Source organism: Hemicordylus capensis, chromosome 7, assembly GCF_027244095.1.
Source record: "Hemicordylus capensis ecotype Gifberg chromosome 7, rHemCap1.1.pri, whole genome shotgun sequence".
NCBI lineage: Eukaryota > Metazoa > Chordata > Lepidosauria > Squamata > Cordylidae > Hemicordylus > Hemicordylus capensis.
This window is the reverse complement of record NC_069663.1, coordinates 12,099,991-12,125,451: the sequence shown is the minus strand read 5'-3', so window position 1 is coordinate 12,125,451 and position 25,461 is coordinate 12,099,991. Positions and strand designations below refer to the sequence as shown.

Sequence of the window (25,461 nt, the reverse complement as noted above, 5' to 3'; positions counted from 1 at the left end):
GCTGGGGATGGATAGGGCCAGTTGCTCTCCTCCTACCAAATAAAGAGAATTGCCACTTTTAAGAGGTGCCTCTTTGGTCAGCTACGGGGGGGGGGGATCCAACATGTGATTATAAAGGGGGAATGCTTCAAGCGCACACACATCTTTAAGTCTTTCCTAGTACTCCTGGTGTCCCTCCAGTGTGTTCCTTTATTGCAGAGAGAGCAGCCCGAACCACTGCTCTACATACAGTCCAAACACCAGTTTGTCTGAACCACTTACCCACACAATAAAAGAACACTCTGAGAGGATGTCAGGATGGTCTTGTGGTAACAAGCATGACTTGTCCCCTTTGCTAAGCAGGGCCTGCCCTGGTTTGCATTTGAATGGGAGACTACATGTGTGAGCACTGTAAGAGATTCTCCTAAGGGGATGGGGCTGCTCTGAGAAGAGTACCTGCATTCTTGCATTCAGAAGGCTCCAAGTTCCCTCCCTGGCATCTCCAAGATAGGGCTGAGAGAGACTCCTGCCTGCAACCTTGGAGATGCCGCTGCCAGTGTGGGTTGACAATACTGAGCTAGATGGACCAGTGGTCTGACTCAGTATAAAGAACAACTAACAATAACAAATATTTATATACCGCTTTTCAACAAGAGTTTCCAAAGCAGTTTACATAGAGAAATAATCCATAAATAAAGATGGATCCCTGGTGCCCACAGAGCCCTGTGATTTTCTTTGGTAGAATACAGGAGGGGTTTCCCATTGCCTCCTCCCGCGCAGTTTGAGACGATGCCTTTCAGCATCTTTCCTGTATCACTGCTGTCCGATTTAGTACCAGCGGGTATTCAAACCGGCAACCTTCCGCTCGTTAGTCAAGCTCCTCCTTTTAATTGTGTGTACTGGTTTGTGAGGGGTGGGGGGAGACTAGCATCTGCAATGGTCCGTGATGTTCAACAAACACACAGAAACTGCACTTCCTATCTATAGGGACAGGTACCCCGGTTCACTTTTTAAAGCAGGGCTGCACAACCTTGGCCCTCCAACCGTTGTTGCATGACAGTACCCACCATCCCCAGTGGCCAAAAGTCGGGGGTGATGGGTGCTGTAGTTCAGCATCTGCAAGAGGCCAAAGTTCTGCACACTTGTTTTAAACAAATGCATGTACAATCATTCATGCAGACACACGCCAATCCATTGCACCATTGACTTTGCAACCGGTTGTCCTGCATTGGTTTATGAAGCGGGTGTGTTAGGGAACTGCTTGCAACAGTTTTCTTTATTTTTTTAAAAAAGTTCAGCTGACTGCTTAATCTCACCCTGGATAGGAGTGTACTTAGTATTACAAAATTGCTGCAACTCAAACACATTAAAGTAATAATATCTGGCCTTTTGATAGGCAGCTGTGCATGAGATAAAGAGGAAGCAGTACGCTGGCATTTTGCATTTGGACAGCCAAGAAACTTTGCCACAGTCGCAGATCTTGGAGCATGATTTAAAAGCAAAACAAGGGGTTATACTAGAACAGGGATTCCCAACTTTCCCCAGGATTCCCATTCACTGATGATGTTGGGAGTTGTAGTCTAATATTGGAGGAGAGCTCGCTTGAATGCTTTACCCTCGGCGATGCTAGTAGGGAAATTTGAGAGAAAACCCTATGAGGAGAGACTATGCCTTTGTGGAGCTGCTCCCGAAACATTGACGCATTCACTGTTACATTGTCCACTTTATACTGATGAAAGAGATTTATTTTTATCTCAGTATCTGAAAGATCTCCAAAGCCACTCAGTGGAGACAATTCTTATATGCTTATTAGAAGACAGGGACCCAACAATATCCCTGGCGGTTGCTAAATTTTGTTATAGATTGACCAAACTAAGAGAAGCTAGAGCACAGCAATCGGTTACTGTCAAAGATTCCTGATTTTATATATTTGATGACATTTTAGACTTTGTTTCCATTATTGTTTTCTCTTTTTACTGTGTATATTCTGTGTATATTGATGTTTGATCTAAGATCGTAAATAAACAATAACAATAATATTGGAGGAGCGCAGGTTGGGAATTCCCATTAGAGCAGGGGTTCCCAACCCATGATACTCCAGATATCATTAAGCTACAACTCCCATCATCCCCAGCTACAATTTATTGTGGCTAAGGATGATGGGAATTGTTGTTCAGCAATATCTGCAGTGCCTGGGAACCCCTGTGTTAGAAACAGCAAAAATGGTGTCATAATATGCTATCATCCTTAACAGTTCAAAAGGAAGCTCGCCAGCTGCAACATGAAAAATGGAAAGCAATTTGCTAGATAGTGCTTTAATGTTCACGCACTTACATAAATGCTGGAGGAAAGGTGCATTCATCCCCTACACAGAGATCCAACTTCTAATTGGGAAATCCTCCAGAATAGCAACTCTAGTACAGGCATAGGCAGATCTTACTACGACAACAACATTTATATACCGTTCTCAAAGTTCTCAAAGTAGTTTACACAGAAAAAGTAAATAATACATAGATAAGATGGTCCCTTGTCCCAAAAGGGACCCACAATCTAAAAAGAAACATAAGGAAGATACCAGCAACAGCCACTGGAGGGATGCTGTGCTAGGGCTGGATAGGGCCAGTTGCTCTCTCCCTGCTAAATACAAGAGAATCACCACTTTGAAAGGCGTCTCTTTGCTCAGTTAGCAGGGTCTGCTTTGACCAGAACCCCAAAGATCCAACAGTTAAAGCCAAGAGTAACTGGCGGAGGCGCCCAGTACAAAAATTGTGACTGTGGGTAAAGCAAATTCCAACAACCCGATTTAGAAGGGGAAAGGCCATTCTGTTGTTGCTACTGTCAAACAATTGAGAGAGAGAAACGCTGGCTAATTTACTGCAATTCATGCACTACACCCCGATCACCTTTCCTTCTGCTCTGGCTGTAGTACGTGTGCTTGTCATTGTTTTCATGGCCTTCCCCGAGTTTCCTCCAAATTGTACATGAGCCAGCTGGGGTGGCCAGCACCATCTGACGGATGCTGGTTCTGATTCTTAACAAGGTCTAACCTCTCAGCTTTCCGTGTGTTCTCGTGCTTTGATTGCCCTGACTATCAGGCCTGCAGTGGCCTGGATGGCTCTACTAGAGGTTTAGAGAAATTCATGGAGGATAAATCTGTCAGTGGCTACTAGTCTGAGGGCTACAGGCCACCTCCAGCCTCAGAGGTGAGATGCCTCTCAATATCAGTTGCAGGGGAGAACTGCAAGAGAGAGGGCATGCCCCCACCTCTTGCCTGCGGGCTTCCCAGGGATATCTGGTGGACCACTGTGGGAAATGGGATGCTGGGCTAGATAGGTCTTGTGCTTGTCCAGCAGGGCTTGTCTTACGCTCTTATAACGGGTCCAATTCAGCCCCATAATAGCATCCCCGCCAGCGGCTGTTGCTGTTACAAGACACATTTCTTTTTAGACTGTGAGCCCTAGGAACATAGGAAGCTGCCATATATCGAGTCAGACCATTGGTCCAGTGTTACCTCTAACAGGGATTCCCAGATATTGTTGACTACAACTCCCATAATCCCCAAAGCAAAAGCCATTGCAGCTGGGGATTCTGGGAGTTGTAGTCAACAGCAGCTGGAAATTCCTGTTAGAGGGAACACTGCATTGGTCCATCTAGTTCAGTATTATTACCGGGTCTAGCAGCGGCTTCTCCAAGGTTACAGGCAGGAGTCTCTCTCAGCTCTATCTTGGAGATGCCAGGGAAGGAACTTGGAACCTAGATGCTCTTCCCAGAGTGGCTCCATGCCCTGAGGGGAATATCTTACAGTGCTCACACATCAAGTCTCCTTTGGGACAGGGAATCATCTTCTCATTATTCTTTTCTATGTAAACTGCTTTAAACACTACTTTTGTTGTATATACTTCATATATTTATATACATTAATATAATGTATATAAATTATACATTATATATAATATATAATGTATATGTTTATATACATTATATTAATATACTCATATATTTATATACTTTTGTTGAAATACATTAACAAACTACTCCAAGCTTTTTAACTAGAACTGTGGTTTTAAACTGTTTTTAGTGTTTTAATCTCTGTTTAATTAATTTGTTTTGTATTTGTTGCACAAACCACCCAGAAATGCAAGTTTGGGGCAGTGTACACATATACTAAATACTTTTACTTATACACTGTACACTGTATATATGTAATAGTAGTAGCAGTCCAACAACATTGGAGTGCCCAGGTTTGAGACCACGTGACAAAACAAAGCTACAACCTCTGAGTAAGCCTGCAGCCCAAAATACTGCACTTGAATCATTCATATCTGTTCTAACACTGGAATTCCCCTTGAGCACCCTTTCTAGAGTCCATGAGGACTAGTCTCACAGTCTGGAGGAAGGCAGATGAAACAAACTCATGGGCAGGAGTTCTGCTGAAGCCCAGATCCTGTTTACAGACACAGCGAGGACCTCTCCACCCACACACATACACCCTTCTCATCCTCAAAACACAGAGCCAAGCATTGAGGTCTCGCCACTGTCCTAGAGATGAGCAGGTTGTGGTTCCGCTACGGTCCCCACTGGAAACACACCGAGAAGTGCTTCAACCACAGCGTGGGTGGAATAAGTGGGAGGGAAAGAAGCAGCATGGTATTTGTGATAACATCAACATGTGGATGAAGAAGGAAACAAAACAAGCCTCTGTGACATACTGAGAGACTGCTTTAAACAGCTATACACTCCTCTTCTCAGACACACAGAGACACCATAGACTGGGGTGGCCAACCTGAGGTTCTCCAGTTGTTGTTGGACTACAACTCCCATCATCCCCAGACACAGTAGCCAATTGAGATGATGGGAGTTGTAGTCCAACAACTGGAGGGCCGAAGTTGTGGTATTCTACCCTAGCCACACAGTGGACGCCTCAGCCATCTAACTCCAACACCACACAGCTGGCATTCAGAACTAGGGTTGAAAACTTTAGTTGATTAAATCCACAGATCAATTGAACAACTACAGCTTTACCTGATCAATGGTCAAGGGCTAATTTTAGTTGGAGGGGTCACAAGGATGGCCTTCTTTATTTTTTTAAAGACCGTTTTTTGGTTCCAGTATGAAAAAATGAGGGTTCCTTCCAGTAAGCGGCAGCTGTTAAATTGTAAACAGTCACACATCCTTCCAAATGTCAGGTAATTAACTCAGAGACAAATCAGCTAAACACATTTTGGGGATGCAAAGGGAGTCAACATCTTCTGGGTCATCTGATAGTCCTCTTAGAACCCACAGGTACTTGCCCTGTCTCTCTTGATTCCAGAGACCCTGAAATGTGACTGTCTCTGAGGAAGACCAGGGTAGCTGACCAGGGTATCAAATCAAGATTCAGCATCTGGTAAGCGAGAGAATGGTAATGCCCATCTGGACAACCTGCTCAACGCAGCAGAAGGTAAAGATAAGGGTTGGTCCACATCTCCTTAGGAGAGAGCCATCAGTTGGCCAGCTACCATGCCTAGAGGTAGGCAAAGCAGAGAGCCACATTCAAATCCTCCAGGAATACCACCAGAGTGCTCAGGTGACCCAATGTAGCGGGGCATGCCTGTGCCTTTAATAGCTGCAAAGAAGAAAGAATTTTGATAGATGCATTTTTCTCACCACCAGTGACAAGCTGCACCCACTAAAATCCTCTTCTGTGCAGCTCTTAAAGGTAGAACATAACCCACACTAGCAAAGCCAGCTTTTCTGCCTTGGCACAGCTTGTGGCAGGCACAAATCCAACAGTAACAGTTTGCTCTGGTGTGAATGTGCAGACACACACAACACTTCCTCTGCTTGATTTCTGTCTGCAAGCATATCAGATAAAAGACACAAGAGGGGTGTCTTTTGAAGACACCTTGAAGAGGGGTGACACAACCCTGGGTTGCCCCCTTATTGCTCTCACTTGGATCATGGATATAGGTCCAACGTGTGTCAGGTGTGGAATGCACCCTCTGTGAGCCTCCTTAATCTGGAAGATGTGGAGTGTACCAAACAGGGATCCCCTTGTGGAGGGGCACAGCCTCACGGAAAACACTAGCAGAGGCCTAGCCCTACCACTTGGTGAGACCAGCCCTGGCGAAGGGAAACCTTCCCCAGAACACAAACCAAGGGCGGGAACAGTAAAAAAAAAGAAGGGATTTACACAGCCTGCCAATCTTGGCACCTGACCCAATGGCTGCAAGCCTATGCATGCTGCTTAGAAGGCAATCCTACAGTGGGGCTTGCTCCCAGGTAAGCGTGCATAAGATTGCAGCTCAACTTTTGCCAGCTATATATTCACACACACGCACAAGACACACACCCCAGCCAAACATTCACAGTGGAACAGGATCCAGGCCCCAGCTAGCCTAAAAGGGGTGTGTGTGGCGGGGGGGTGCTTTAAAAAAATGTAGGGGGGGGGCAACTTAACTGACCTTTTAAAAGGTAACATCTTAGGCTAGCAACAGCCAGTTATTTAAAGATTATTTAAAATAATAATAATAATAATAGGGAGGGGGTTGTAGCGGGGGCAGGCCCACCTTTGCAGCCCTCCCCCAGCACCCTACCGGTGTGGCGGGATGGATCTGTCAAAGCACTCCGCACTCTTGCCTGTTCAATTCCGGATTCCCGGGGCTACGACCCTGGCTCTCCCATATGCTCCAACGAAGGCAGGCAGCGCCTCTGAAATCTGCGCACCCACGCGCTCTGCTCCAGGTGAGGGGGCTTACCTGTCCAGGTGGGCGGGCTCCTCGGCGCGTTGCAAGACCCAGCCGCGGGAACGGTTGCTCTCCGGCTGCTGCAGGCTCGGGCCCGAGGCTCGGCAGGGCGGCCCGCTTCGGAGCAGGAGCAGGAGCTGGTTACTCCCTCCCTCCCTCCGCCTGGCCTGTGTTTGCAAAGCAGCGCCTCGGCGGGAGACCTAAGGCTGAGTCAACCGCGCGGCGGGGGAGGAGGAGGAAGCGCTCACCGACCCAGAGGTGGTGGCGCGAAACCCGGGCCTGGATCCAGGGCAGCCGGCCGGGCTGGAACGGACTAGAAGGCTCCTCGAGCCACCCGTCTTTTCAGCCTGCCCTGCTGCTGACTTGCGAGGAAGACTCGGGCAGCTGCAGAGCACTCGGTCCGTCAACCTGCCTCGATCCGCTTTGCCTGGACGCTGAGCCGCTCCGGAGCGCATCAGGGCGCCCAAGGCTCAACCTGAAGTAGCTTCAAGCTGGTTATGTTTTAAGCTGCCTCATTAAGACTCGAGGGAAGGAAAAGAGCAACTCAGCGGAGGGACCAGAAATCATTTGGGGGGGTTGTTGTTTTTGGGGGGGTGTCTCTTACAGGTATATTTTCACCCTTTCTTCTGCAAGCTTGGTTTTTGATGTTGTTTTTTAAACTACTTGCACACCGCCCAGAGCCTCTGGATGGGATGGTTTATAAATGTAATAAATTAATAATAATTAATAAAGAAGCTCAGGGTAGCATATACTTATTTTATTCCTCACACAACATCCCTGGCAGGTAGGTTAGGCTGAGAGAGTTTGACTACCCCAAGGTCATCCTCTGAGCTCCATGGCTGAGAGTTTTTAGAGCATAGGAGCTGAGTTCAAATGCTCACTCATAGGACTTTCATATGGAAAAGAGGGCCCGTCTCCTGTACCTTTAAGGGATGCCCAGAAGAGGGGGTTTCAGAAGCTGCAGCTTGTCATGCAGGGGGATTGAGGGTACAAAAAGACCTGTTCTCTTTTCCCTATGAGAGTCCTATGATGGCAGCAAAGAAGAATATTTATATACCACTTTTCAACCAAAGTTCCAAAGCGGTTTACATAGATAGTTAGTTAGTTAATTAATTAAATGGCTCCCTGTCCCCAAAGGGCTCACAATTTAAAAATGAAACATAAGACAGACGCCAGCAACAGCCACTGGAGGGATGCTGTGCTGGGGATGGAGTGGGGATTTGAACCCAACTCCTACAATCTAACCATAACAGCACCTAAGCCCACCACCACCACCACCTAGATTGATTCGAGAGTTTTTCCTATTTGCCCTTCCTATGATGACCTACCAGGTGCCATCCTCTGTGCCATCAGGCATGGCTAGGTTCCACCCCCTGCCCTGCCAGGCCTTTCTGTTTAGCTCTCTCCCAGTGCCTTGCCTTGCACCACAACTTCATTCTCTGGCTGCTTGGCAACCTTTAGAGTAGGTGGTGCATTTTCTTCCTGGACCTGCATCAAAGTCCATACCATTTTGTAATAATTTTAGGGTCCAGTCGCACACTGTCTGGTCTCTCTCCCCATTCCCAAATCTTAAGGTTCACTCGCTCACAAATACACTTCCCAGATAAGGTTGCCAGCTTTTCCCCCCAGCAGGGCTCCTCTGTCTTTTAACCAACCCAGTATATTTTTATTGCATAACTTGTAACATTCTTAATAATGCATGTGGGAATTAATGTTGCACTGATTGCCAGTTCTTAACATCTGCAATCCTTCAGGTTTTTGTTCCTCATGTACATCTCTGTGTGTGTGTGTGTGCGCGCTCTCTCTCTCTCTCTCGCTCTCTCTCACACACACACACACGGGGGGGGCACACCTGGGAGCTTTGGGGCTTCCCATTTCAAGGGCCACCAGATTCAGGACATGACTCCAGTGTTTTTAAAAAGTGAGAACTTCAGAATTTTTCATGCCAAGTGTTTCAATAATGGAAAGAAACTGCATTGCTTAAAACTTCCCTAGTTGTACCAAGTGAGCTACATAACAGTTGGTTTCTGTGCTGGTCTTGCCACATTACCAGACAACTCTGTGCCAAACTAAATGTACAATTCTATATGGGTTCAATTTGGCATTGAAGAAGCTTCCCACCCCTGCAAGGGTTACAGGCCTAATTAATTAATTAATTACATGTATATCCCGCTTTTCCACCAGGGAGCCATGGTTATGTTTATCCTCACAACAAGCCTGTGGGGTAGGTTAGGCTGAGTGACTGGCCCAGAATCACCCAGTGAGCTTTATGGCCGAATGGGGATTTGAACTCAGGATCTTTCTAGTCCAACACTCTAACCACTACACTATGCTGGCTCCATGGCCAATTAAAAAGAGAGAGCACAGAGGCCAGTGTGGTGTAATGGTTACAGTGTTGAACTAAGATGGGGGGAGACCCAGGTTCAAATCCCCGTTCAGCCATGAAATTCACTGGGTGACTCTGGGCCAGTCACTTCTCACTTGGCCTTTTTTCCTCATAGAGTTGTTGTGAGGAGAAACATAACCATATACACTATTCTGGACTCCTCAGAGGAGGAGGATATAAATGTAAAATAATAATAAGAAAATCTCAGGCCTTGCATAGTAGGAGTTGCAAGTGGCCAGGGTTCCATTTTTAATACTAGAGCAGAGTCCTAGAAAACGTGAAATAATTAGTGCCCCTGAGCATGTGCTGAATGCAAGCCCTTTATCACCGAATGTCCACAAACCAGCTCCCATGTGCCCATGATAAGTAGACATTGATTCCCAGTCAAAGGTGAAAACGCTCACTGAAGATCTGGACCAAAGTCAACAGAATTAAGTTCCATTATTTTCCATCGAACTGAAAAGAAAGAGGCATTTGACCACCACCACCCCAAAACCAGTTCCCCAGATTTGTTATAATGTGCAGTTCTTTTTGCACAGTGCAAAAAAAAAAAAAAAAGTGCATTGGAAACTAAGTTCTGTGCAATTGGATGTAGGTGGTTTCCCAAAAAGAAAAGAAAGAGGAATTTGTTTTTCATTTCCATCTTCATAACCTTCCACAAAAAGGTATATTTGGGTCTCCCCTTTCTTCCCGCTCTCCCCGTCTTCTTTTTCTATTTGTTCATATCTTCCCTTCCATCCTCCTCCCCTTTCTTTTTGTTAGACAATCCTGGAGTAAGGGGGTGCTTGTGGATAGGGGTGGGCAGCACCCACCACTTGTAGAGGGATGAGTGGGAAGCTTAGAATAAACCTTGACGGTTCTTTAAAGAAGGAATGCACAATCGTGAGTCCCCAGATGCTGTTGGACTAAAACTTCCATCATCCCCAGCCACAGTGACCAGAGGGATGATGGGTGTTGTAGCCAAACAACATCTGGTTGGGAACTCCTGCTTTAAAGAACTCCTCTCCTCCTGACTGTCAGCACTCCAGATGTTTCTGAACTACTCCTCCCCTCATCCCCTGCCACAATAATTTGTAGCTGGGGGTGATGGGAGTTTTAGTTCTACAACATCTAGAGTGCCACCGGTGGGGAATCCCTGCGCTCACCCTAGGCGGATTGCAGGAGTGTAAGACTTGATACCCTTAATAATAAATAAATACATAAATAACAACAAGTTTATTTGTTAGCTGCCCCATAACAAACTGTTCTCTGGGCAGCTCACAACACAGCATTAAAACATGAATGAAATAAAAACACATAACACATTAAATCATAGCAGATCAAAGGGGGGGGATACAAAATACAATACAAAGCAATTTAAAAACTCTTTTAAAACCAGTTAAAAAGATTTTAGCTCCTTTGCTTAGCTTTGTTTTTCAGAAGGAGCAGGAGAGAGAAAGAGACGGAGAACCAGAGCAGGGAGAGTGCCTTTAACAGCTGTGCAAGAGAGAGAATTTCAACTGGTACAGCTTTTCTCTTCCTCCTTTTGCACCTGCCAAACAATGTTCCTTGTACCAGGATGTTGTTGACTACAACTCCCATAGTCCCCAGTTAAAGACCATAGTGGTTGAGGATGTTGGGAGTTGTAGTCAACATCTGGGGGTCCCTGGTACAGGGAACATGGCTGCCAACATTCTCTCCTCTGCACAGCCATTAAACAGTACGGCAACCCTGCTACAAGCCCTGGTCTTGTGGCAGCAAGCAAACATGCATGGCCCCCTTGCTAAGCAGGGTCTGCCCTGGTTTGCATTTGAATGGGAGATTGCTTGTGAGTCCTGTAGGATATCCCCCTTAGCCGATGGGGCTGCTCTGGGAAGAGCATCTGTGCGCTTGCTGGCAGAAGAATCCAAGTTCCCTCCCTGGCAGCATCTCCAGGATAGGGCTGAAAAAGACTCCTGCCTGCAACCTCAGAGAAGCCGCTGCCAGTCTGTGCAGACAATACTGAGCCAGATGGACCAATGGTCTGACTCGGTAGAAGCCAGCTTCCGATCTTTCTTAGCATCTGGAGGAGGGGGGGACGGGACGGGGGAAAATGGAACATGGGCCTCCTAATGTAGCATGGAGTTGCTGGGACTGCAGACATCTGCTTGAAATGACAGCCAATCATTCTACAACCTGCATCCTCCACTCGGTGGATTCGCTTAGTGACACACAAGAACATAGGAGGCTGCCTTATACAGAGTCAGACCCTTGGTCCATCTAGCTCTGTCTTGCCTACACTGGTTGGAGCAGCTCTGCATCGTTCCAGACAGGAATATCCCCCAACCCTACCTGGAGATGCTGCCAGGGATGGAACCTGGAGCCTTCCGCACATGCTCTACCACTGAGCTCCCTCTTGTTTAGGGCAGGGCTTCTCACAGGTGGGTCCCCAACCCAGAGGTTGTGGGATTGCAGCTCCCATCACCCCCAGGCTGAAGGCCAAAGGGATGGCATGTGTGTTTGGTCCAGTAACGCCCAGGGACCCAAGTCTGAGCACCTCTGACGTAGGGACTATGCCAAAAAGACACAATCAGGGCAAACATTCTCCAGGCTTTGTCTGCTTTTGAGGATTTCTGGCCACTAGAGGGCAGCCTGGAACAGCTCTCCAGGAATCCGGGGCTTTAGCAAAGAGGTGAGCACAGGAAGTTCAGGACAGCAGCTCTCTCTGCTCAAAATGGGAGAGTGCTGTGTCTTTAAAAGGGCAGAATTGTTGGGGTGGATACACATGTGTGCATCATCTGGACATCACGAATAGGGGGATGAGCTATAGCTCAGTGGCAGAGCAGCCCTGCTTGGCAGCATCTCTAGGTAGTGCTGCGAAAGACCTCTGCCAGTCAGTGTAGACAATACTGAACTAGACAGGCCAATGGTCCGACTCAGTACAAGGCACCTTCCTAAGGAACCATAGGATAGGCACACAGCCTTGGTCTGGGGGAGGAGGGCTGGACTTGTGGTAGCAAGCATGAACGGTCCCCTTTGCTAAGCAGGGTCCACCCTGGTTTGCATTTTAATGGGAAACCACATGTTTGACCACGGTAAGATATTCCCCCTAGAGCAGGGATCCTCAATGTTGGGCCCCCAGAAGTTCTTGGACTTCAACTCCCATAATCCCCAGCCAAAGGCCACTGGGCCTGGGGATTATGGGAGTTGAAGTCCAACGTTGAGGATCCCTGCAAGAGGATGGGGAAGAGGATGCTCTGGGAAGAGCATTTGCATGCAGGTTCCAAATTCCCTCCCTGGCAGCATCTCCAGACAGGGCTGAGACTCCTGCCTGCAACTGTGGAGATGCCGCTGCCAGTCTGTGTAGACAATACTGAGCTAGATGGACCAATGGTCTGACTCGGTATGTGGCAGCTTCCTATGTTCCCAGCAACTATGGGTAGCATCCACAATGGTGCTCACAGAAGGCCTTGTGGTGGTTGCTGCTTGCTGCACAGTTATGCTGCCGCTAGCAGAAGAGGGACCACCCCAATGTATGTTGTGCAAAATATATTTCCGTGTAACAGGATTGTGAAAGAGGTTGCACAACAGCACGAATGCAAGGACTAGCCTGAAACAGAAGCAAGTGTCTTTATGCAACATCCTTGTGCTGATGCAACAGCATTAAGGCTAGTCTGGAGGGTGCCCTGTATATTTTTTCCAGGAGCCAGAAACAGCTTTCAAGGGAACCTTTAACCCAATCAAAAGCTGGGGAGGAGGAGTGTCCAATCAGGATCCCAGAGCTGTGTGTGTACTCTCAAGAACCGGTTGTGTGTTGGGGGGGGGAGGGAATTGAGGTAGCTGTATGGGAAAGTGGTAGTGTGTGCTGGCCGTGATCCAGGCAGGCACGTAGCTAGAGGAGAGTGGGCTCACGTTTACACCTCTCTCGGGTGGCCCCTTGCATGTGCCAGCCACGCTCTGTGTGACATCACACAGGGGGCGTGGCCAGCTCCATGTGACATCACAGGGGGCGTGGCCAGACACTGGATGGGCCCCACAGAACTCCCATTAATGCCAGTTTCCTTGTAGGCTGGGTGTTTTCTTTGTTCTCTTCCTTGAACAAAGGAAACACCAGGCCAACAACTACGCTGGCTCCGAGGGAGGGGTGAGCCAGGCAGCTCCCAGGAGCTGGGCAGCTTGGGTTCTTTGAACCCATCTGCCCAAATAGATCTCTGCCGGTGACAATGCCAACTGACATTGTTAACCCAGCATTTTATCTAAGGCGGGAGATAAAAATGGCCGGTGGCATCCTACCCAGTTCGTGGCTAGCACACAATCACTTTCCCAGCCTCCTACCTCAATTTTTGCCAACACAAGACCAGTGGCACAATGGACAAAGCATCCAACGACAGAGCAGAAGATTCTAGGTTCGATTCCTGGCCAGCTCAGCTTACTTTAGGGGAGAAGAGCTCATCTCGGGGTAGCAGGCATGAATTGTCCCCTTTGCTAAGCAGGATCTGCCCTGGTTTGCAATTGGATGGGAGACTGCATATGTGAGCCCTGTAAGATATCCTTTAGGCAGATGGGGCTGCTCCGGGGAAAGCATCTGCTTGCTTGCATGCAGAAGGTTCCAAGTCCCCTCCCTGGCATCTCCAAGATAGGGCTGAGAGAGACTCCTGCCTGCAACCTTAGAGAAGCTGCTGCCAGTCTGTGCAGAGAATACTGAGCAAGATTGACTGATGGTCTGACTCGGTAGAAAGCAGCTTCCCATGTTCCCGTTCTCCGAAGTGCATGCAGCTCAGAACATGCCCACCCTGATTGTGTGAACAGAGCCAAGATCTTGGGTCACCCATCCTACCAAGACGACCAGACATCTTTGGGATGCAAAAAAAACCCCAGGAAGTGACTCTATATGCTCATCCACAAGCCCACTTTCTCCAATGAACTTGGTTTACTGATGCCAGCCTATTTCTCCAAGGAAGGCTTCTGTAACAAAATTGGCTGCATTTCACTGAGAAGCTTAATTGCTATGATGAAGTACACAGGTGAGCATTTTGGACTGGGGAGAAAAGCAAAACATTTCCTCCTCCCCCTGCCCCGCCCCCCCCACTGCTTCAATTCCCCAAATATCTTCCAAGTTTGACCCTGTGAAAGAGGCATTTGGAGCTCTTGCATGAGAAGGAAGAGCCCAGACGGCCACATCTCAGCCTTTGATCTCCAGAGTTCTGAAAGCCATTTCAAGTCAAACTTCCCTACCCCAACAGGGGGTGATCTGGGTTACAGTGCTGCAAACATTTCCCACACCCTCGGCCGCTTTCCCCCTTTTGAGCAGGCTGTCCTTGTCTCAACCTTCCAGCGAACAAAGCCCTGAATTAATAGATCCCCCACAACCGTTTGCATCAAACAGGAACCAGGCCAAATTCAGGGCTCTAGTCAGATTAACACCTGACTGTTGGCACTTCGTGGATAAAGTAGGGGGAAGGGCTGTACTGCAGTGGAAGAACGTCTGCTTTGTACGCAGAGGGCCCCAGGTCAAGTCCCTGGCCGCATCTCCAAGAAGGGCTGGGAAAGACTCCTGCCTGAAACCTTGGCGAGCTTCTGCCAGTCAACGCCGACAATACTGAGCTAGATGGACCACTGGTCCTCCTTGGTAGAAGGCAGCTTCCTATGTTCCTAACCCTCCAGGAACATTCAGCCTGGACTGGAAAATCTCAGATACTGGACTCGCCAAGAGCCTCTGCTTTGGATGATGGCACATCCCAACGTTTGTATTCACTTTCAATCTTGTGCAAGACTGCTGCCTAGAAGATCTGAGTATTTTCTCAACCTTTGTATTAATTAGGCTGGCCCTCAAGTCAAAACACCTGCAGAAGGGAGACCATGAAAGGATGTTCCTCAAGTCTCCACCAAGATCTCCATCCTCCTTATAATGCTTGGTTTCAAATGCAGAGAAGACACCTCCCAGCAGCACACTGTGTCCTAAATACAGATAGATGCCACTGAAAAAGTGGGAAAGTCTCCCAAAGAGAGTAGTCGCATTATATGTCCAGCGTGGAGACCTGTGTGATGCGGTGATCTGCTTCTATGTCATAGCAATAGTGATAATCCTCCATAAAATTCTGGCAGGTATCCCGCATGCTGTTCATCCACGTCTTGATCCCTTTGCGGTTCAGGTAAAGCACAAAGAGGAAAACAACACCGATGATTCCTAGGACCACACCTAAGGCTGCGTAGGAAGTCTGAAGAGCCTTTTCTCCATGTGGGCTGGAGTGGCATGCCAACTCCTCCCCAATCAGTTCTGCCAGGGAGGCGTTCTCCAGATCCCGAGGGAAGACACAGACTAGTTTCCCCACATCCGCTACTCGCTGGCTGTGGTTTAGCCAGCTGACCAGGTCCTCGATGTCACAATTGCACACAAAAGGATTGTCCTTCAGGAACAGGCGGAGGTGCGGTTGCCTGGCAAGGGCACTCAACGCTCCGCTCCGCAGGGTCTTGAAGGCATTCAAGGTCAGGTCAAGGTACTTGAGGTCAAGGCCGGCAAAAGTGGCATTCCTAATGTCCACCAAAGAGTTGTTCCTCAAGTCCAAATGCTCGAGTTTGGAGAGGCCAGACAACATGCCCGGAGGCAAGTAGACTATCTTATTGCTGGCGAGCTCCAGTCTGGAGAGGTTCTGGAAGCCACCTTGGGCCAGAGTGGCTGCCAAGGGGCGGATGGCAGAGGAATTGTACAGCGAATGGCTGAGGTTTAGCTCCCGGATGGAGTTGTTCCTGGCATTGAAGGCATCAGGGTGGATGCTGGCCAGGTGGTTATAACTCAGGTCCAGGTAACGCAGGCTCTGGAGGGCAGAGAATGCCCGGGACTCCACAGTGTGAATCCTGGGGAAGAGAAAGAGAACGGACCTGAGCTAAATCATTCCAAATTGCCCTGTGAGAAATAAGACCTGCAGAAGTTGTCTTCCCCATGGATGCCAGATTGATTAGCAAACTGACCCAGAGAACTATGCTCCTTGCTGTGAACACTGAAGGCAAGAGATCATCATTCTTCACAGAGAATTCCATAGATATGATTATGTGAGGTGTGAAAAAGTACTTCCTTTTGTCTGTCCTAAGTTTCCCAGCCACCAGTTTCATGGGATGTTGTGACAGAGGGTGAAAAATGTCTCGGTCCACTCCATGCATAATTTTATACACCTCTATCATGTCGCCCCATAGTCGCCTCTTTTCCAAACGAAACAGCCCCGGATGTTGTAGCTTTGCCTCATAAGGAAAGTGCTCCAGACCCCTGATCATTTGGCTTAGGACCAAACTACCTGCAGGACCACTTCTACATAGTTCTGCCCACCCTGTGAGATCATGTAGAAAGACTCTCCTGCATCTTCTCTCTTCTAAAGCACAATTGCAAGTGATGCATGGGCAAGCCTTCCTTCTCAGTGGTGACCCAGCCCTCTGGAACTCCCTGCCCCTTGATCTTAGGCTCACCCCATTGCTATTCAATTTTAAATGGAAGTGGAAGCCTTTTTATTTCAGAAGGCCTTCCCTTAACAATATGTATATGTTCCATCTCTAGGGGGATAGATGTTGGCAAGCATCATCACCATGAGCATTTTCCCCTTGGGATGGTACTGACTGGAAAATACTGTGGGTCTGGTTTATGGACTATTAACATTTTACCCAGAATGAGGTTTGATTGTTTTCATTTCTTACTGTGGTCAAAAGACCAGAATAGTTTTCATTGTTTATGCAAGTTTCCAAACTTGAGTAGTACAGAACTCTTGAAATATGTGGATTCAAAACTTCTGGAGAGATAGTTTACCCCATGAGTCCCTGGGATAGTTTGCCCCATGCCCCATTGCCAACAGCTCTCTCCTCACTGGCCAAATTCACCAGTGGGACCTACCTGCAGAAGTATAGGCCATGCCCCACAAAGGCCTTTGTGGGAAGACAGCCTTAAGGACAGGTGAGTGCCCAGCCTCTTATATCGAGTCAGACCATTGGTCCATCAAGCTCAGTATTGTCTACCCAGACTGGCAGTGGCTTCTCCAAGGCTGCAGGTATGAGGCTTTCTGGAGATGCCAGTGGGCGGGCGGCAGGGTGGAGACTTGGGACCTTCTGTATAAAAAGCATGCTCTTCCCAGAGCAGCCCCAAGTAATGCATTTGGGGGCAAAAAAACCCCAACTTCACATATACACTGATGGGGTCTGAGCTGTTGATGACTGACCAGGAGAGAGATCTTGGGGTCGTGGTGGACAGCTCATTGAAAGTGTCCGCTCAGAGGGCAGCAGCTATGAAAAAAGGCAAATTCCATGCTAGGGATCATTAGGAAGGGGACTGAAAATCAAACTGCTAAAATTACAATGCCCTTCTACAAATCTCTGGTCACATTCGGAGTACTGTGTACAGTTCTGGTAAGGAGAATATTGTAGAACTGGAAAAGGTGCAGAAGAGGGCTACCAAGATGATCAGGGGCCTGGAGCACCTTCCTTATGAAGCAAGGCTACAGCATCTGGGGCTCTTTAGTTTGGAAAAGAAGCAACTATGGAGAGACATGATTGAGGTATATAAAATTATGCATGGAGTAGAGAGAGTGGACAAGCTTAGAGTGGTCCTGCTTAGACAAATTCATGGAGAACAGGTCTATCAATGGCTACTAGTCTGGTGGCTGTAGCCCCAAAGGCAAGAAGCCTCTCAATCCCAGTGGCAGGGGAGCAACCGCAGGAGAGAGGGCATGCCTTCACCTCTTGCCTGTGGGCTTCTCAGAGGCATCTGGTGGGCCACTGTGTGAAACAGGATGCTGGACTAGATGGGCTTCCTTGGGCTTGATCCAGCAGGACTGTTCTTATGTTCCTTTCCCCTAAGAGGACTCTCTTACAGTGCCCACACATGCAGTCACCCATTCAAATGCTTAGCAAAGGGGACAATTCACGCTTGCCAGCACGAGACCAGCTCTCCTAACTGGAGGTGGTTGGAAGAGCATCAGAGGCCAAACCTCAGAGACCGGCCGTACAATATGTATGCTCAGTGTCATCGCCTGGCTTCGACAGTCAGGAGAGGGCATCAGAGCCGCAAACCGGTGCTTTAATTGCAGGGTCCTGCCAAGCCCGTTTCCATGGCAATGCCCATCTCTCCAAATGAAAGGTGGCAGGAGATGAGAGCACAGACTGTGGAATCGGTGACGAGGGGTAGGGATGTCACAACTTCCAGAAACAGATACAGGCCCAGCATCACCAATAAGCAACGCACATTGCCAAGTTTCTGGGGGTTGCATATGCACATATGCACAGCCGTCCTATGGGAATTTCGTACCAACATAAAATTTCATCCTGAGCAGAGAAAAAGTTTCCTCGGGACCACATGAATATGTTCTGTTCACTTTCAATTCCCCTCCCCGTTGTGTCTCCTCCTGTCTCCCTTCCTCTCCCCGCGCATTTCTATCCAGACTCCTCCTCCTCGCTCAAATCTACTCCATCCTCCCAAATCCTCTATTCATTCATTGACCTTCTTTGTCTTTGCAGGGGGAGCAAGGGTTTTGGCTGGTGTGGTGTGTGCTACGTGTACACCATCTGCAGATCAGATCCGTTATCTCTCATCCCCATATACCGCTCTTAACATGTTCATAGAATATAACAAGTTATGATTAATATTCATAATTATATATTTGACCTAATTTTTTTAATGAACCGTTTCTAAAATTTAAAAAATCCAATTTAAGTTTTTTTAAAATTAATTTCTCTCTCTTTTAAATCATCAATTTTTATCAACCCTGCTGTACAACATAACGTCTGAATCGGGTTATGTTGTACATGGCTACATAACCTGGTGCAGGACTTCCAAACCATGATCAGTTTTGGTTTCATTTTTCCGGAGTGCTTTTGCCTTTCTTCCTGATCCCATGACTTGGAAATCTATGGAAGCCTTTCCTCTCCAGCCCTTCCCAATGGACTTTACCTGTTGTTGGCCAGTGAGAGCGTGACCAGATTGGGCAGTCCTAGGAAGTCCTGGCTGCCGACGTGGGTGATCAGGTTGCCGGTTATGAAGAGGTTGCGAGTATATGGCGGGATCCCAGCTGGGATAGAAGTCAGCTCTTTCTGGACACACTTGATGGTGCGGGCTGGTTCTGAGCACTCACAGGGAACTGGGCACGGCTGGCAGGAGAGAGGGGCAAGCAGCAGCACGAGCAGACCCCAGGAGCCCAGGATGGCACTGGGAGGGTCCCGAGGGGTCATTTCCAACACACCTCCAAAGGATCCTGGCTGAAGGAGGAAAGAGATCATTAGAACCCTGGATGTTGTTTCATTAAGGGGGGGGGGGAATACTAGTCACAAAACCTGCTTCCAGATAGCAAAGGGGTCAGATAAGCAAGAGTGCGGTATAATGGCTAGAGACCTAGATCAGACAGACCCAGATTCAAATCATAGGAATGTAGGAAGCTGCCATATACCGAGTCAGACCATTGGTCCATCTAGCTCAGTACTGTATACACAGACTGGTAGCAGTTTTGCTGCAATAAGTTTGCAGGTGAGAGTCTCTCTCAGCCCTGCCTTGGAGATGCCAGGGAGGGAACTTGGAACCTTCTGCGTGCAAATATGCAAGTACTCTTCCCAGAGCGGCCCCACCCCCCCCAAGGGAAACATATTACAGTGCTCACATGCGGTCTCCCATTCAAACACAAACCAGGGCAGACACTGCTTAGTAAAGGGGACCATTCCTGCTTGCTACCACAAGCCCAGCTCTCCTCCCCAGACTTAGCTACAAAGTTCACCGGGCTAATCTCTCTCTCAGCCTATTACTATAGATACTTATATACCGCTTTTCAACAACATTCTCAAAGCAGTTTACATAGGGGGGGTGGAAATAAAATAAAGAGGTTTCTAAATAAATAAAGTACCAAAAGGCCTCTCTGTCTAAAAAGAAACACACAGTGGACACCAATAACAGCCGCTGGAGGGATGCCGTGTTGGGAATGGATACCTACTTTACAGGATTATCCTGGAGATAAATGGGTGGGGAAAATGATCAAGGCCAGGGCTGCACAACTTCAGCCCTCTAGCTCTCTTTGCACTACAACTCTCATCAACGCCAGCCACACTGGCCAATAGTCAGGGGTGAGGGGAGCTGTAGTCCAGCAACAACTGAAAAGCCAAGGTTGCCCCCCGCCCCCCCACTGATCTAGGCCATCCTGGCCTCCTTTGAGGAAGGGTGGGCTAAAAATGGAATGAGCAAAAATACCCTTGTATTCCAAAAATAACTATCAGTCCCAACACAGTACTAAGATGGAGCACTTTTTACTTCTGTAATCATATACAGTGTCATGTATATCCCACATTCCTCCCATGATGGAGCTCAAAGTAGCCTTTGGAAGGTAGGAAGCTACTTTATATTGATTCAGACCATTGGTCCATCTAGCTCAGTATTGTCTTCACAGACTGGCAGCGGCTTCTCCAAGGTTGCAGGCAGGAGTCTCTCTCAGCCCTATCCTGGAGATGCCAGGGAGGGAACTTGGAACCTTCTGCATGCAAGCATTGAATCCGGACAAGACGGAGGTAATGTTGGTCAGTAGGAGAGCCAATTGGGATGAGGAGATTTTACCGGTTCTGGAAGGGGTTGCACTCCCCTTGAAGGAGCAAGTACGCAGCTTGAGGGTACTACTGGACCTGGCTCTGCTTTTGGAAGCTCAGGTGGAGGCAGCGGCCAGGGGTGCCTTTGTACGGCTTCAGCTAGTGCGCCAGCTGCGTCCCTTTCTCCAGAAGGCAGATCTGGCCACAGTTACCCATGCCTTAGTCACGTCAAGGCTGGATTACTGTAACGCACTCTACGTGGGGCTGCCCTTGAAGAATATCCAGAAACTGCCGCTAGTGCAAAATGCGGCAGCTAAGGATTTATCCAGAGCTGCCCGGCGAGAGCACATCACACCCATTCTGAAAGAGCTGCAGTGGCTACCAGTTTGTTTCCGAGTCCAATTCAAGGTGCTGGTTTTGACCTTTAAAGCCCTTAACGGTTTGGGCCCGGGATACCTGAGGGACTGCCTGCTCCCAAGGGTTGCTGCCCGCTTGACAAGGTCATCTGAGGGGGCTCTACTCAGGGTGCCGACAATGAGGGAGGCTCGGCTGTCATGCACGTGGGACAGGGCCTTCTCTGTTGCTGCCCCCAGACTCTAGAATGCTCTCCCAGTGGCTATTCGCTCCTCGGTCTCCATCACAGCTTTTAGAATGTAAAATCTTGGCTTTTTGCCCAGACTTTTGATTGTCTCTGCTGCTACTCTTTGTACTCTGTATTGCTTTTGTTTTAAATTTTTAGACTTTTTTTTTTTAATCTTGTTTTTAAATTTTGCTGTAAACTGCCTTGGGATTGTTTTAATGAAAGCCGGTATATAAATTTAACAATAAATAAATAAATAAATAAAAATCCCCCGAGGGGAATATCTTACAGTGCTCACATGTAGTCTCCCATTCAAATACAAACCAGGGTGGACCCTCTTAGCAAAGGGGACAATTTATGCTTGCTGCCACAAGACCAGTTCTCCTTGCATGCAGATCACAGGTGGTCTCCCATCTCAGACCCAAACCGGTAGTAAGGTGTCTGCATTACATGCCTTCAAGCAACAGGCTTGGGATCTGAAGTTTTAGGCCAAGGATTCTCAAACCAGGATCCCCCAGTGTTGTTGGACTACAACTCCTATCACCCCCGCCAGATCATTGTAGCTGGGAATGGTGGGAGTAGCATATGGGGACCCCAGATTGAGAACCTCTGGTTAAACTATCTAAATTACTTCTCATACATACATGATCTCAGTAATATTCAGAGCAAGGCACAAAAGCCAGCCACTGCCAGCATTATTGATCCCATTCTGCAGATGGGAAAACTGCGACCAAGAGACAGCCACGTACCTCTAGCCACTTACCATGTTCATATCAGAGACAAAGTTTGAATGGGACGTTTCCTGGCTCACAGCTCAGTCTCTTTCCAGTGAAAGCCACTAGCCCTGGGGTTCTCAAACTTGTGTCTCCAGATGCTGCTGGACCACAACTTCTATCATCCCCAGCCACAGCAGAGAGTTATGGCTGGGAATTATGTGAGCTGTACTCCAGCAACATCTGGAAACCCAAGTTTTGAGAACCCCAGGGCTAGTCCAAAAATCCCATTTCACAGACCAGCACCATGTTGAAGAGCAAGCAAGAAACACCCCCTTCCCTTGCTCTTTAACCACCCTCTCCTTACAAAATGCGGGTTAAAGGGGGGTGGTCGATTTGCACAGCCCATAAAGCCCGCCACTTCAGGGCTCTCGGAACCCACTCCCTGACCCCTCATTGAAAAGCCTTCCCTTTTTCAGCCCACTCCCAGAGGTCTCCATCTCGTCTCCTCTCCCTACTCCACACCCCACTTCCTCGGCCAGCATTTGCACCTGGGCTTGCGTTACGTACCAGACGGAAGCAAGAATAAGGTGGAGGGGTTGTTGGAGCCTTCAGAGACGGCCATGCTCCCTCCATCTGCAACCAGAGCTCGGGGCGTCCACTCTGCCGCCACCTCTTCCTGCAATCTGGGCAGCGCGCAGACCCTCGTTGACGGACAAACGACTCCCGCCGCCTCCAGCATCACAGCCTCTGCTGTCAGCCCCATCACCACCCCTCGCTTCAGCAGCTGTGCGCCCCCCCCCACTCCAAAGCCACCCCAGTCGCCAAAAGGCGATCAGGGCTGGATCCCACCCCCTCCCCAGAGCAATGACTTCGCCCCCCCCCCCCACCCTCCCTCCCTGCGCGAAGATGCACCTTGATTTCCTCCTCCGCTTTGCAAACTGAGGACTTGCTTGCTCTGCTGCCGGGCTCGGCTGCCTCTCCAAGCCGGGGATCGGGGGAAACGCCTCCCGGATCGCGGCCGTCCTTCCTTCCTTCTCCTCCAAGGGAGGAGCAGGGCTCTCTCTGCTCACCCAACGCGCCTCTGCCGGCGCGCACAATGGGATTCCTCAATTGAAAGGCAACATTCGGGGGTGCGGCTTGCCGGGGAAGGGTCGCTTTCCCAGCCCCACCCCCTTTCTTAAAGATATAGGCACCCACCCCGTCTTCTTCTTCCCTTCGGAACCCAAGCAAGGGGGTGGGGGGGACGGACGGGACGAACCGCCAGGTGTAATAAGTGCCATCAAATTCGTCCTGGAAGCCGCAAAAGCAGCCCAGAGTCTTGTGGCATCCTCAGACTTTCTTCTCTTTTTTTTTGTGGCAGTAGCTTTCGTCAGATTTATTTGGTTTTGATTTATTTCAGTTTTTACATGTATGCCCCGCTTTTCCTCCAAGGAGCCCAGAGCGGCCTCCACCATGGTTCTGTTGTTCCCCACAACAACCTTGTGAGGAAGGTTAGGCTGAGAGATAAGTGACTGGCCCAGGGTCACCCACTCGGCCACCCCAATCCTAGTACAATAACTACCCCATGCGGTCACTGAAGTGGGTGGGTGGACTCTGAGAACAGACAGGAGTAATAGTCATTGTAGTAATAATTTTATATGACAAATGTGTATATACTGCTTTTCAACAAAAAGTTCCCAAAGCTGGATGGATGGATAGAAATAAATAAAAAAAATTGCTCCCTGTCTTCAAGGGGCTCACAAGCTAAGAAAGAAATGTAAGATAGACACCAGCAACAGCCACTGGAGGGATGCTGTGCTGGGACTGGATAGGGCCAGTTGCTCTCCCCTTGCTAAATAGAAGAGAATCACCACTTTAAAAAGGTGCCTCTTTGCTCAGTTAGTTACTATTACTAGTTACTATTACACTTACACACACAATTATTGTAGTAGTAGTAGTAGTAATGTCAAGAAGATCAAGCACTGTAAGAGGCTGCAGGAAGTGTGTCAAGGTGAAAGAGCATCATGAATTCCAGAGCCCATCCAAGGAATCTGGGAGTCAGTCGAAAGGTGATAAACACAACCCTCTGTGTGTGGGGATCCTGATCTTCCTGGAGTGCCCAGAGGCACTAAACCTGATAGATAAGGGAGTACCTATTTAAAAAGTTTAAGCCTTAAGCCTTAGCCTTATGTTTCAGACCACACAGGATCATTCATCCCTCCAAAAAAACAGCCATGAGAAATTCACCTGATGGAATATGTGAACACCTGAAATTCTGGGGACTTCTGTTGAAAAGCGGTATATAAATCTTAGTCATATTCATATAAATATTAGTCATATTCGTATGATAGTCCTCAAGGCAACATACACAGATTCCAGGATGGTCTGGTCTCCCATCCAGACCCTGATCGGACCCAGACCTGCTTAGCTCCCTCCAAGTCCCAGTATCCTATGCCTTTAGGCCACAAGCACATCTTTTGCAACAGACAGATATGCAGATGGGTCTAGATTATGGTCTTTGGTGTGGCTTTTGCTCCCTAGGAGCCATCCAGTCCCCTTCGTTATGGATATCTTTCTGAGCAGGCTCAAAGAGATGTGTCCCTCCAGGCTGTCCTTGGATGGCTTCGAATATCCTTTGATCTCTGCTTCCAAACAGAGCCCACCCCCCACCCCCACTGTGAGTGTGAGACTAAAGAGGCACTGCCTTTGTGACCCTGGAAAAGTGCCTGGCAGGGAGGGGCTGGCCGAGGCAGCCAGAGGGGTCTCCTTCCCCCATTTAAAAGCATTTATTTAGCATTTAAAGCACAATTTCGAAAAGGGCACTTCCTAACCAGATTATCAATCCCCACAAAGGGCCATCTCTGCTGGATTCAAGCCATGGCAGTAGCCAGGATGCTTTTGAAGCAGAGCTTCACTGTTTTTCAAGTAGGGGGCTGTTTGGCAGCTGCCCTATACCGAGTCAGACCATGGCCCTTCTAGCTCAGTATTGTTTACCCAGACTGGCAGCGGCTTCTCCAAGGTTGCAGGCAGGAGTCTCTCTCAGCCCTATCTTGGAGATGCTGCCAGGGAGGGAACTGGGAACCTTCCCAGAGCAGCTCCACCCCCTAAGGGGAATATGCTCATATGCATGTAGTCTCCCATTCCTATGCAACCAGGGCAGATCCTGCTTAGCAAAGGGGACAAGCCACGCTTGCTACCACCAGACCAGCTCTCAGAGCCGTTTCTCACTGAGCTGGTCTCCACACAGTCCTGCACTCTTCTCAGTTCAGGGAGGGCCCTTTAAGCTCTCTTAAGAGCTCTAGGAGGAAAGCCCTTGAAAGGGCTACACTTCCCGGCTCTCTCTGCCTGCCTTCCAAGATGGCACAGCAGGGGCTCAAGAGGGCTCCGTGTCCCTTCAAGGAGCACCCCCTCCCCTCCACTGGGCAAAGCAGCAGCACTGGACACTGGGAATGGTAGTCTCCAGGGGGCTTCGGCTTGGGCCAAAGTTTCACAGAGGCCCAATCAACAATTGGTCAGAGGGCCACACTTAGGGTTGATTGTGGGGGCTCCACTGGCCTCCAGGCCTTACAGTGAAGAAAACGGGGAGGGGGGGACGTGTATGTT

General features: G+C 48.6%; 2 protein-coding genes across 3 annotated transcripts in view; both read right to left on the bottom strand.

Moving 5' to 3' along the window:
* The window catches only part of SYTL1 (synaptotagmin like 1), a 52,345-nt gene extending 45,224 nt beyond the window's left edge, over positions 1-7,121 (bottom strand). Inside the window, exon 1 of one of the 2 annotated variants that reach the window (XM_053268260.1) lies at positions 6,717-7,121. The gene's annotated coding sequence lies outside the window, so the exon portion shown is untranslated. The remainder of the gene's footprint in view (positions 1-6,716) is intronic. The other variant, XM_053268259.1, reaches the window with a different exon arrangement.
* A 7,025-nt stretch (positions 7,122-14,146) lies between these two features.
* Positions 14,147-22,955, bottom strand: LOC128333157 (trophoblast glycoprotein-like). Its single transcript, XM_053268301.1, has 3 exons — positions 22,792-22,955; positions 18,974-19,278; positions 14,147-15,903 (listed from the first exon to the last, which is right to left on the bottom strand). Exons 2-3 carry the CDS (start codon positions 19,249-19,251, stop codon positions 15,066-15,068), a joined length of 1,116 nt encoding a protein of 371 aa, XP_053124276.1. The 5' UTR covers positions 19,252-19,278; positions 22,792-22,955; the 3' UTR covers positions 14,147-15,065.
* Between the last annotated feature and the right edge of the window lie 2,506 nt (positions 22,956-25,461).

What these genes read in the sequence shown, in the direction of transcription:
- LOC128333157 (XM_053268301.1), bottom strand. Translation starts at nt 19,251, where the DNA reads ATGACCCCTCGGGACCCTCCCAGTGCCATCCTGGGCTCCTGGGGTCTG. An exon ending in CTCTCACTGGCCAACAACAG is followed by an intron (nt 15,904 to 18,973) that starts GTAAAGTCCATT and finishes TCTCTTCCCCAG; the next exon opens with GATTCACACTGTGGAGTCCC.